The sequence below is a fragment of the Hirundo rustica genome, chromosome 6, assembly GCF_015227805.2.
Source record: "Hirundo rustica isolate bHirRus1 chromosome 6, bHirRus1.pri.v3, whole genome shotgun sequence".
In the NCBI taxonomy this organism is placed as follows: domain Eukaryota; kingdom Metazoa; phylum Chordata; class Aves; order Passeriformes; family Hirundinidae; genus Hirundo; species Hirundo rustica.
The window spans coordinates 7339422-7352235 of record NC_053455.1 but is presented as its reverse complement, the minus strand read 5'-3'; the positions used below and the strand labels follow the sequence as shown (position 1 = coordinate 7352235).

The following is a 12814-nucleotide window of genomic DNA, read 5'->3' as shown; positions in this document are numbered from 1 at the left end:
CTTTATCTCTGCTATTATCAGAGCTTCCCCGCCTTTTTTTCACGTGGCAAGAGATGAAGCGGCAGTCTACAGCCCAGACAAGGCGACAGCCAGCAAACGGCAAAATGACAGAAACACCGAGAAAGATGATAAAATATTTGAAATGGTATAAAAGGGACACAAAAAATAAATTGCAGAGAGAAATTTCACACAAAAGGATGTTATTTCTTCAGAACAAACTCCATGACATTTGACTGTGATTGTGTCTTAGAAGAAACGGTGCAATTTTTATTTGAGGAACTGAGAATCAGAACGAGCATGTAGAGTGTGGAGAGGATGCTGGGATGCTGCATGGCCAGGAAAATGGACAGACTGATGTACCTGGACTCCGTCTCTGAAACTGAGATCCCACCATAAAGCACTTTTATCATGAAGAATAAGAGAGAAACAGTTTGCAAAGACTCAAACAGTTTTCAGCTTCAAGTCTCTGCAAATTATTACACTTTGTAGGAAAAACCAGTCAAATGTAGTGCTTATTCTAAGCATTTTAGCACTTCAGACTCATTAACCTGGTACCTTACATGCTGTCTTTGTAATGCAAATTTGTTAAAATACTGTGCTTTTCATAAAACATTCATACAGACACGCTCACAGTGCTCAAATACCGATTTTAAGTGGTGAAAAATACACTTACTTTTTCCTAATATTTCAACTCTGCGCCTAAGTCTTATCTGTATAAGCAGTTTGTGAGAAACCTGCTGCCACTGCTGCTACTACCACTGTAGCACAAAGGTGGAAGATTTCCCAAAGCAGCTGATGTAGGCAATTATAAACTGAATTACCACATGCCAAAGCCAAATGAAAAGACTTTGTAGAAGGTACCTGAAGCAGAGGTTTTTTGAGGAAGAGAGATCATGAAAGAGAGGAGGAGAGATACCCTGCACTTAAGGAGGCCAAACACTGCACACACTGCACCTGTTTGCTGAGCTCCTATTTAGGAGCCACCTGCCCTGTCTGCAGCACGTCAGTGCAAGAGTTTGCTGAGAATCCTCACCTGCAGCACCAGGCATGCTGCTGCCAACTGCTGAACTGGCTGGACGTGATGCACCCATCCAAATGACATGGGGAGCCCAGCAGAAAATACAAAATCATCTCCATAATGTCTCCAGCCCAGCTTGACCCACGCAGTGAGAGATGACTCAGGGCTGGAGAGGGCTGAGGGAAGGAAAGGTTCCTGATTTATGACTTACACAGCAGTGGAGAAGGACCAAAACATCACCTTCAGAGTTCAGTGTTATGACAGAACTCTCCCTCCTCCAGTGGACTTAGATCTTGGAACATGAACGACCACAGCAAAGCCATGGCCCAGCTGAGACTCACAATATAAACTGCACTAAACCAATTCAAATACACAGGATAAATGCAGGAAATTTTGTGAAATTTTCCTCCTCCCTCCACACTTACCAACTACTTTTGTTTCAAGACAATCTGTAAGTGTGTCATCTCAAACTCTGAGCAACTGCTCTCATCCTGTATTTAGTTCTGAAAACTGTCATTTCTTTTTCAGGCCTGAAGAAGGGGTCACAAAGCTGGAAATCGTCTAAGTTTTAGAACTGTACCACTTGGTTTGACAGAAGAAAATACTACCTTCCCAGACTTCCCAGAGCTACAAGGCAGAATTGAACAACATTGCCTGAGGGGCCAGAATCATCTGCACTGGTTTTTGTGAGGTTCAGAGGTACGACACAAAGGTAACCAACATGAGGCATCTTAACAAGAGGTTTTCTTTACCCTGCATATTAACATGCCAACTGCAAGCCAGGTGTACTTCCCAACCTGTCTGCTAGATCTGGTTCCCACTCACCCAAAACACATCAAGGTTCCATTACTGCTCCAGAGCACAGATGACTTCCCAGAGGAAACTCAGGGGGATGATGCACACATCACTGGGATGCACCCACACCACAAAGGCACTGCATGGCAAGGGCCTGGAGGCTGGCAACTGCACCCAGATCGACTACGCCGCAGTACAGGCATAACCAAAGTGAATTGGATTGAACACAAAACTTCTAAACGGTTAAAATAAATTAGCGGACTCACAAAAACAAAACGAAACAAAACAACAAAGAAATCCACCCAAAACCCCCTCAAGCACCTTCCTCACCACCCAAAGAAAACCTCCAAATCCAACAAAGATTGGGGCAGGACCTATAATCAAAATAAAACCAAAACAGTAATTTTGCATATGTGCTTCGTAACATGTTAAGAAAATAAGTACTTGTCCAAACACCTGCAATGATTTCTCAGATGCAGAAGAGAGTGAACATACTGAAACCTGCTTGGTTTCGAAATTCAGTTCATTTGGCACATCATTCACTTTTGCAAGAAAACAAACAGCAAAGGCAGACAAGCCATGGCATGAGCAGCCCTGCACTCTCCTGCCCACCTGCCTGAAGCCCAACTCAGAGGAACCTCCCTGGCTACACCAGATTAGTTCCATCTTTACACTCAGTCCTCAGCCTGCCCATTAAAATGGTCAATAGCAATGCCAGCTGAGAAATGTCCATCACTGGGAACTCCTTTTTACAGGTCACTGGCCAACCAGACAACAACAGCTTCGAGCCATGACTGACCTCCCTGTGACATGAACCGCTGATTTCCAGGAGAAAGACAAGCCATGAGCCATCCATTTCCTTAATCGTAATTAAAACAAAACCAAAACCACTCAACTGTTTCTATATGAATCTGTATGTACAAAATAAAAACATGCAATCATCCTGCTATGTTTCTGGAGACTGAATACTAATGTAATAAGAATCTCAATGCATTCAATTCATCTACTGTTGAACAGAAATCAGCATCACAACAGTTTGGATTACAAAATGTTCACAGACCTCCAAGTAAGCTGACAAAACAGATTCAGATGGGTGTGTCTCATGATGGAAAAATTAACTGTGATAAAGAAAAAAATGCCCTTTAGATATGTTGTTTTCAGAGTCATTAAGATGCAAAAGGAATTTTAAAAAAAATGCCTGCTCCATAAAGTTCAAGCACACCTATGAAAAAGCAAACAAACCTGCCTGGATGACTGCTTCCAATACTGGCTCTGGCAAAACTGCGTGTTTAAGTTGATCAGTCCTGCTCCCACTGTGCTATACAGAGCTGCATGATGCAGATAGATCTGGGGGTTTTAAGAAAAATGGAGCAAAACCAGCACAACATACACTGAAGTTCGTATCAAAGAAAAAAGCATAACACCAGTTATTTCCTCTTGCAAACATTTGCAGAGATTCTCAGTCAGAGACAGACTGCATCATGTTTGGCTCCAGTAAAATGTCTCCTGAGAAAGTCTGCCTTGATCTAAGATTCTCATACTTGGGTTTTAATTTCCAGTCACATTTACAGGAACCTGCTTCCTCCAATTTCCTAATTGAGAGTGCATGGCTTGAAATATGCCCATCAGCTATCATATGACTGCAAATCAACTATCAACTTAACCAAGAGATACACATTCTCAGGCATCAGAAATTAATTAGGCACCCCAGATTTTCCTGCAGCTTCCAGAAGAGCAGATGTCAACAACCACATCAACAACCAAGACCACTGGTCCCATCCAGCCTCACAGCTCGCGTACCCCGACGTCTCGGTGATTCCCGGAATTGCTACCACAGTAACCAACAAGATACAGGGAAATGACACAACAAACCCACAGCTGGCTGCCTGTGTCCAGTTTCTGCTCTGAGCTGAACTCCTACTCACCAGGCTCTTGGTCCTTTGTGGATATGCACTCTTTGATGGATTCTGTTATGCCAAGACTAGCGGCAGTGGGCAGTGGGCCAAGCAAGGATTCCAGTGCAGGGGGTCTTACAAGAGCTTCATTTCCATTTCTGCATTCCCCATCTTCCGTTCTTTTAACTCTATCCTTCTCATTAAGTTCATCATAAAAGTCCTTGTTTAAGTGATTAGCAGCTGCTTCCAGTTCCTCATCTTCTGCCTCCTCCTCTCCAAGTATGCTAGAGGCATTATCTTCTATAGAATCTGTAGGGGGAAAAAACACAACAGATCACTGCATACCATCTGTTACAGAAACTAAATAAATAGAGAGGTGCTCACTTAAAGAATAAAGATTTTTAGAGGAAATCTGTAGAAGAAATACACAATATTTTAGTTCCATGTATGAATACATGGCGTTTCCAGATGCTCTTCAAATTCATTACCCTGACTATTAAAATGTATTTCTGTGACTACAATCATAATTTAAAATAGAAGCATCATCTTATCATATTAGGTTAAAGGGCTTTGTGAGAGAAGTCAGCTACTTCCTGGTATAATTACAAATTAAAAATAACCAGTTCAACCTGCACAAAGCCCTTCCATATGGGAAGTCAACTGGGGAATTTGGCGACAGAAGGGTCTAGATACTGGTCCACTGCACTTTCAGTGAGAAAATGAAACATTCTCAGGTGTCAGTGCCAAGATGATACTGCACCAGGAAAGAAAAACAACTGAAATCATTAATGAACTACCCCTGCAATGAACAGTGTGGTTGTTTTGAAGGCTGATCTATGAACCATCTATTTGGGAGAGAACACAAGAGATCTTGTACTATGCAAGCATATATATGATCACATTTATCACCATAACGTTCATACACTTCAGACTGCCAGATCTCAGCTCAATACTATTTAAGGAGTCGTAAGAATTTATAGACTTACCATCTTTAGTGAAATTTGCAAATACGCCTTTTGCTTTTGGTCTACTGTTTTCTAATTCAATCTCTATTTCATCTTGGTAGCTTGATATTTCTCCTGTGGTGTTGAAATAAAAATAAAACTCAGCAATCATTGATGTAATACTGGAGAAATGACTGATATGTTACACTAAACACAACATATACCTTCAAAATCCTCCAGCTTTTTTGATAATGCCTTTTCAAGCTGAAATGACAATAAAGAAAATAAACATGAAATTACTAAAAAAGCATGCACAATTTTAAACTGTTTGTGAGCTGTACACAGAGACAGAGAATGGCAAGGTATTTCAAAAGCACAAGCAGGTTTTGAATCACGACTGAAATTACTTTGTAGTGTCAGATAGGCATGACAGACAGGTCTCAAAACACTGACCAATTTTGAATGTTATCTCCCCCATCTCTAAACTTCAAAAGGAGCCTCCACTCTGGCGAGCTGTAAATAAAAGACCTCATTCTCCAGCAGTCAGACTCTGTGACTGTGCCTGTAGATGTGAGAAGTGCAAGGACGGTGCTGAGACTGGAGTGTCCAAACCAGACAGAGCACACTGGTGATGGAGAGTGAAGCCCTGACCTAGAGCACCTGGCTGGTTCTTGAGAACATCACAAACACCCTTACAGACCTTTAAATGATAGCACAGTTAAAACAAGCAAAAACCCTAACAAACCAACAGTGTCAGAATTGACTACGGCAGCAGTAAAATCTTCTCCTCTGCCACCAGCTTTAGTTCATGATTTGTAAAGAAATTAAACCACCTGAGAACTAATCTCTGGAAGCAGGTGCTGTACCGCAAAAAACCACCAGCAGTCTCATTAAAGTAAATGGGTTATTGTTTTCCTATTCATTTAAAAAAGTTCTCTGTAATGGCCCTTCTCCTAACCACAGATATCGCCTTAAAAAGAGTGCACGGTTTCTGATCCCGTGACATTTTTAATTGGGAAACTATCCCTTTGCCAGTAAACCAAAAAAACATCTTTAGTTAATGGGTACCATATGCACTAATGCTCATGCCTTTCTCAAGAATCTCAGAATAAAAGTACTAAATCTTACCAAGGGCTGGTCAGATTTAGCATTAACTGATTCAAAAGAGAATGCACAGAGGGAGGAGAGAGGAAAACACCACAGAGAGCATCCAATCCAGAATTTACCTGCTGTATCTTCAATTTTTTTTGACCAGCTGTAAACGAAGGAGGATCACATTCTTCTTCCAAGTCAATCTTCATAAACTCATCTATGGTTAGCTGACTGGTTGGTGTATCTTCAAACTCTGTCAACCTACCAAAGCATACAGCACATGACCAAAACATCTCTAAGAACTCCTCTGAAAGTAACATAATCTGCAAACTGCCAAGCTGTGGAATAAACATGTCATCCTTAGCAACTCTGGCTCAAATACAGACTACATTAAAACTGAAGTGCTACTAATTGTTTCATCTGCTGCAAAGAAAGTATCTTTTCATATCCCAAATTAGCTTTTGATTTATTTTTTGATTTATTAGAGTATGTAACATACTTTTTTTTTTTTTTTTTTTTTTTTAATGACCAAAGACTGAACAGAAATACTGCAGACCCTACGGTCAATTAAGTATAGACAAAACTAAGGCAAGAAACACAGCTCATTCCTCCCCTCTCATTGCTTTTGTTATCAACAGCAACAACAAAACCGATTCACCAAATAAAGTATCTGTCATCCCAGTTTAGGAGTTTGCTCAAAAATCTTCCTGATATGTCAGCATGATTAATTTACAAAGCAAACCTTAAAGTAACATCTCTTCAGCAGGCTGTTAGAGGGACAAGAAATAATCTTCCCAGGATGCACAGAAGCAGTGGTAAAATAAATTGGCCATTTGCACGTCACACAGATGAAACAGATGGATGAACATAATTTGACAATAATAAACACTGTATTTGTTTAATGCTTGCATTTTAAAAGTTCCTTCCTATGTGAGAGATGGGACTGACTCCGTGGGGAACTGCCATGAAAGCAGATGAGTCTTTCAGAGGAATCCAATCTTAAATAAGACCACGTGGTCATAACTTAATCCACAAATACCAGCATTTTATACAGGTGGCTGAGAATAAGCACATCCATTTTACAGATGGAGAAAATGAGACAAAAGGTTAAGTACAAAGCCAGGTCAGGAAACGTCTGGCAGAATGCTTCCCTGACAGAAAAGTGCCCTTTTAATAATATCAACATTTTCCATGGGAAAATGGCAGTGATGGGTCTGCAGCTGCTTCGCTGGAATATTCCCATCTTTCAGAGGAAGCAGAGCTGACAACAGCCTCCATCTGCAAAGCTAGGGAACTAAAAATGGTGATTCAGTGCTCTCAGCACAGGACCTTTCTGCATCTCTCTCTCCCTAAAAACAGCTGCGGTTTTCTCCTCAGTTCTCTCCTCTTACCTCTGATAGCAACAAAACTCCTTCTGAAGAAAAAATTTTCTCTAGGACAGAAATTCAGTTTCTAACCAACACCAGGGTAAAAGCCAAGAGCACATGGCCACATTCTCCTGTTATATCCTCATCAGCCTCTGTGTTTCTTCCTTTATAAATTGAGGAGGGCAAGACAAGACAGCCCATACAGAGAGGTATAGGCAGGCTGCAACTGCAGGACACTGCCCGGGGACATCCCACTCCTGGAGCAGGGGCCAGAGGCCACAGGCAGCATCTCATGTCATGAAATGCACAGAGAAATGCACCTCTGCGTGACTCCAACAGCAGGCAGCACACTAAGCCCATGCATGGCAATGCCAGCCAGAATTAGTGCTGCTGAGGAGAAGAAAGCCTCCAAAAACTAGACTTGCTTTTGGAATTCAAGCATCTCCACAAAGCCCCAAATTAGCCATGTACTTAAGAGTGACTGACAGCCCAAACCCTTCCCTCAGAGTACCAGGGACCAGCTCCCTCCTCCTCTCCTTCAGATCAAATTGGAAAGGAGAGGAGGATGCTGTTGGCAGCAGCAGCACCCAGCTTTTAATTAAAAGACCAGAAATCTTTCTTGGCATTAATGGGCTTCCAGCATGCATTACCCCCCTTCCAGGAGGGAGCCACATCTATCAGGTTAGAGGGAAAACCTGGCTAGGGCACTATTATTATTATTATTTTAATTCAGGATTCACTTAATGCCAAACCCATGTATCATTTGAGGAGCATGGATCTTCCCGGTCACAATCATTAAAGAACAGCCATCCATCTCTCCACAAATGAATCACGTACTCACAGGCAGCCCCACTTCAGCAAGACTCTTCCTCCCAATCAGCCTCACCTTGTTGAAACATTACTCTCCTCCCAGTGTTAAAAGCCAAGGTGCACTCTGGCAAAGACACATGGTTTGTTTATCCAACACTTGCTCTGAGGCTGAGATGAGCTGCCAGAGCCCCACCAAAGCAGCACGACCTCGGTGCCTGCCAAGAAGCCAAGAAAACACCAGGAGCAAACCCCATGAATCCAGGCTGGGGACAAGATGACCATGCCTGGGTGTAAGCACCTAACCCCTGCAGACACCTCAGGCTCTGTCTGTCCCTCTCCTGCCCACAGTGTCGTCTGACTCACGTCACGTACCCGGCGCCCATCAGACGTCAGCCCTGGGGTGAGCCAACGTGCCGGAGCTCAAGCACCAGCTTCCACCCCAAGCCAGAAGGGCAGGATGGGGCTCTCCCAACACCTTCAGTGTGTCTGCACTAGGGCAGGGCAGAGCTACACCGTGTGCACCGCCAAGGAGCTCAAACCCACAGCACAGCATGGTTCAGCCATCTGACCAGGCCACCAGCACCCAGTCCCATGCCCGTGCCCTCCTTTCCTCAGTCCTGACCCAAGCCAAGCGGGGCAGGGCTCACCACCCTGGGGGGAGGGCTGCCAGCATCACAGCTCAGGAACAGGCTGGTGGTGATGCAAATTTAGAGCAGCATGCTATTTTTTTCACTTCTCTCAAGTCTTGCCCTTAGGGCTCGAACCCTTCTCCCAAAATGAAGAACCATCCCTGACGGTCAGGATCCCAGCTTGAGCATCATCTCCGTGGGAGAGCGAGCTGCACACTCAACATTTTCTCCTTTAACTTGATATAAATAAATACCTGCGTTTGCCAACCACTCGCCTGCCTCAACATTTTACATTGGCTGATATCCTGCCTACATATTTTTAAATATTTCTTTAATTTTATCCACTGTTTGGACACGTGCCACCAAGGCAACAAACTGATGCTGCAGCAGTCTGTACCACATGAAACAAAGCAACACTAGTTTGGCAGTTAAGAAAAACTGACACAACCTTAATTATAAACACAATAATTTCAGGGGCAAGGGAGTGGCTTCATGAAAAAAAAATAGCTACAGGCTATTTTTTAAGTCCCACGTAAAAGTGCTATCCAAGTTCATTTTCTACTTTTGTTAACCTAAAAAAATCTAATAAGAGTTGCCACTAAGTTATGCACAGACAGAGGGAAAATAAACAGATATACAAATTAAAATATTATTTCCTTGGCACAAATTCAAGAAGGCTCTAAAAATTGAAATTTGGCAGACAAGTATTTTCTATTTATAGTCAAAGCAGAGGCAACCACTAAAGCTCAGGCTGAGATTCAACTTCCAGTATAAACCGTCCTCTTACAGTTTCTCACAGCAAACTCTTTCAAGAAAATTCCTTTGGGAGAAAAGATTTTCCAGAGCCTAGTGTCATCTGCCTCTAACTCCCACCCTTTTTTACAAAGAAAAATTTCCACGGTTGTTATCTCATCCATTTACAGACAAAACCACACCTCTGCTTCTGATAAAGCACTTTTGTGCACAAACCAGTAAACCGATTCTGTTCACACTTAATTTAACTCCCAATAAGGGAAAATGGGTCAATCATTTTGAAGTTACATGCAAATGTCCTTTTTACTTCATTTTGTTCCAGGGATACCCTCCAGTGGAGACTCTTGAATCCAGTCTACAGCAATGGAAAACACAGACTCGTGTGTGCAGCTAAGGGCTTGGTTTTAACTTTTAATTGAGATGCTGCAGCAGTAGGGTGCAAGAAAGCACACAAAAGAACAAGGACCTCTGCAGTCCAACTCACAAATGCTTCAGGAGCCCAAGTTCAAAGCCCAAGAGGGACTTCTAAGCAGAGACCATGGAGGAACAGCCACGGTGTCCTACAATCAGCATCGAGCTCCAGAAAGCAGACAGCACGAGCAGAGGTATCTCCATACAGAAGGACAAACAAATTACAATTTCAGAGACGTTGTTTTTTTAAAGAGGGAGTCTGGAGTTTAGCCTGATCCATCAGCCTCTAAGTTACCTGTTGTGAGAGGTCTTTTTAAAGTACTTAAAGCATTTTATCAATGGATTAGAAAAATGGTAAGCTGAATATGCCACACTGTTAGCAGAAATATATGAAAAAGAACCTTTACTGCAAGATAAACTGGTGCTAGGATTGAAACTCCTCTGAGTTTTTCCAAATGAACAATATAATTAAAACTGTAATAACTTACATGATGTCTATATAATCTTAACTGTTGTATCAACTACAAATATCCTAGCAATACAACAGCTGATTTGACACCTCAGACAATTCCAAACTCTGGAAAATTAAGGGATTTACTTTTGTGCCTTAGTGAAGAACCAGAATATTGCAGAATACCCTCACTGTTTTAATTTAACCCTCATCAGCGCTTCCTGCCACTCCAAACCTGCGCACTCACAGCAGAGAAACTCAGAATTCACACTGGTGTTCCAACCACCACTACTTCTATACTACAAACCTAACAGTCTGTTGCATCACCCTTCTTTCCTTATTTTTTTTCCAAGACATACAATGATTACACATGAACTATTTATGGAAGTATGTAAACACATACCCTATAAGTGATACTTAATATAGAACACATATCTGAAATAGTTATTAAATGCTTCCTACATGATGTAACAAAAAGTTTTCCAGTAAATAAATAAATAGAAGAGTAATCTCCTGATATGTAAACATTGTACATATATAATTTTACACATACTTGCAGCAATATAAAAGGTAGTTTAAAGCCTTATGAATGAGTATCTCATTACTAAAAGCAAGGACAAAATCAGAGATGATCCAGTTGCTGTGGTTTTACAACTTACAACTTATCACCCGAGCTGGGCTAAATTAGTCTGTTCCAGGCCAAATGCAACTGTTAAAGAGAAATATTCTCAGCTTTACACAACTTCCAACATCAATACACATCACCTCTTTTTGCAATAGACTAAGAGCATACACACAAAGTCATTTACTTCCAATTAATAGGTGACTGATAATTTATGGGGCTCATTTGCTGGCAACTCTCTGATGTTTCTCTAAATATTAAGAACAGGTACCTCTGAAGATTGTACTAAATAAAGCACCCTTTAGAATTAGTTCCTGTTATTTGCTCACACCAACACAGAGATTTAAAACTGTCACAAATTCATTAGCATAAATTTTAAAGCCCTGATTCTACAAATGCTCAGACACAGAGTTAACTTGCATTAACACTTGTGGCCCACTGTCAGCCCCTGGATAATCCCACCAGCACATCCCTGGCCATCCCAGAACTCTGTCAGTCTAAACCACCTGAAAATTTTTCTTCTTTTTTTCCCCCTGACTCAAATGCTCACACCATGCTAACGAAACAAAATGTGTTAGCATTCCTTAAAATTCTGCTTCATTAGCGTGGTTCCTCTGCTGTGGTCTGTCAAAAGCACTCTATGATCTCCTGGAAAAGAAAAATAATGCTGTTTAATTCCTTAACAGCCACTCAGATGAGGAAAGTCAAACACAGGAAAGCTATTTACAAGATCTAAACCTGAGTTCGTGCGAATAAGTTACCGATTGTTTCAAAAGTAAGAGTCATCAAGTAATTTTGAAAATATATTTTGAAGTATGATGTACTAAACATATTAGGAATCTAATTAATGTATTAACTTTCTAACTGTATAGAAGCTGGATTTATAAAAAAGAACATTGTCTGTGAAATTGGATTCCTCAGAAATAAAACCTTTTTTTATTAAACCAGACAATCCAACTTACAAAGGTACGCAGTATCAGCCCACATGGATCAAGCTGTATTTTACTCACCATACTAGAAAGGTTTCTAGAAATCATCTGTAAGCCACTTGAATTGATTTAACTGGAGACATGAGATATTTCTCAATTCAGCTTAAGGCAGCAGCAGCCAGCAGAGGAGCTGCTTAGCTGCTGAGCTGAGATCAGAGCAGACACCACCACAAGGTCCTTTACGTGAAATAAATTTCCCGGTGTTCCAAAGGCTCCTCTCCACATCACACTTCAAGCAAGAGCCCTTACATGACTCTGACGTTCTGAGCATCCTCAGCCCCTCCTGCTCAAACACCTCAGGTGGCCAGCTCTCACTGACTCACTGGATACCCTCCACAGAACTTCAGCATGGCTGCACTTGGATCACAGCCCAACACTGACTTCTACACGCCCTTCCCTTCAGTCCTGGCCTTGAGAGGGCTTTGGTGCTTTGAGTAACAAAAACCTCAGGGCCATCTCACATCTAGCCATGTCCCTGTTACCTTCCCTTCTCCAGACTCATGCACAGACTGGCTCCTCTCTTCGCCTGCTCTCACAGGCATCAGTCCAGCTTGATACAGCACTGGGAGCTTGGGCACAAGGTTCATGCCAGCCACATATTACAGAAATTAAATTTAAAAAAAAGCAAAGCTGCAGGCAGTACGTTCAGGACATTTATCTTGACGCATAAATCTTTAATTTTCCAGGAAATTAGAACCTCAGTCATTGAAAGGGCTGTAACAGGGTCCCCAGGACAAAAGCAAAGGACCCCATTTATGAAAGTCCCTGCAGCATCTACAACTGGTAAATGAAGCTTCTTCAGAACAAGTCTTGTCTTCCTTCCCAAAACACTATGAGGTTGTGAGAAAAAAACACTCACCTCAAAAACGTGCTATTTAAACCCATTCCAGCCTTTTGCTCCAGTTTCTTCTAAATGAAGCTTTACTGCTCCAAAGTCCATCAGAAATAAGTTTTTTAGCAGATAGTACTTTATGGAACTGGAGAAGAAGTATTTTTAATGCAAAAAACAGTTCAATTTAAAGATAAAGTGAGCAAGTC

At 41.7% G+C, this 12814-nt stretch overlaps 1 protein-coding gene across 3 annotated transcripts in view; it reads right to left on the bottom strand.

The window, feature by feature from the left end:
• Positions 1-12814, bottom strand: part of BRF1 (BRF1 RNA polymerase III transcription initiation factor subunit) — a 171875-nt gene that overhangs the window by 67960 nt on the left and 91101 nt on the right. For all 3 annotated transcript variants that reach the window (XM_040066096.2, XM_040066097.1, XM_040066098.1), the window contains 4 exons: positions 5879-6005; positions 4877-4916; positions 4695-4787; positions 3739-4017 (listed from right to left, as the gene is read on the bottom strand). In XM_040066096.2, the coding sequence (XP_039922030.1) occupies positions 3739-4017; positions 4695-4787; positions 4877-4916; positions 5879-6005 (539 nt within the window). The remainder of the gene's footprint in view (positions 1-3738; positions 4018-4694; positions 4788-4876; positions 4917-5878; positions 6006-12814) is intronic.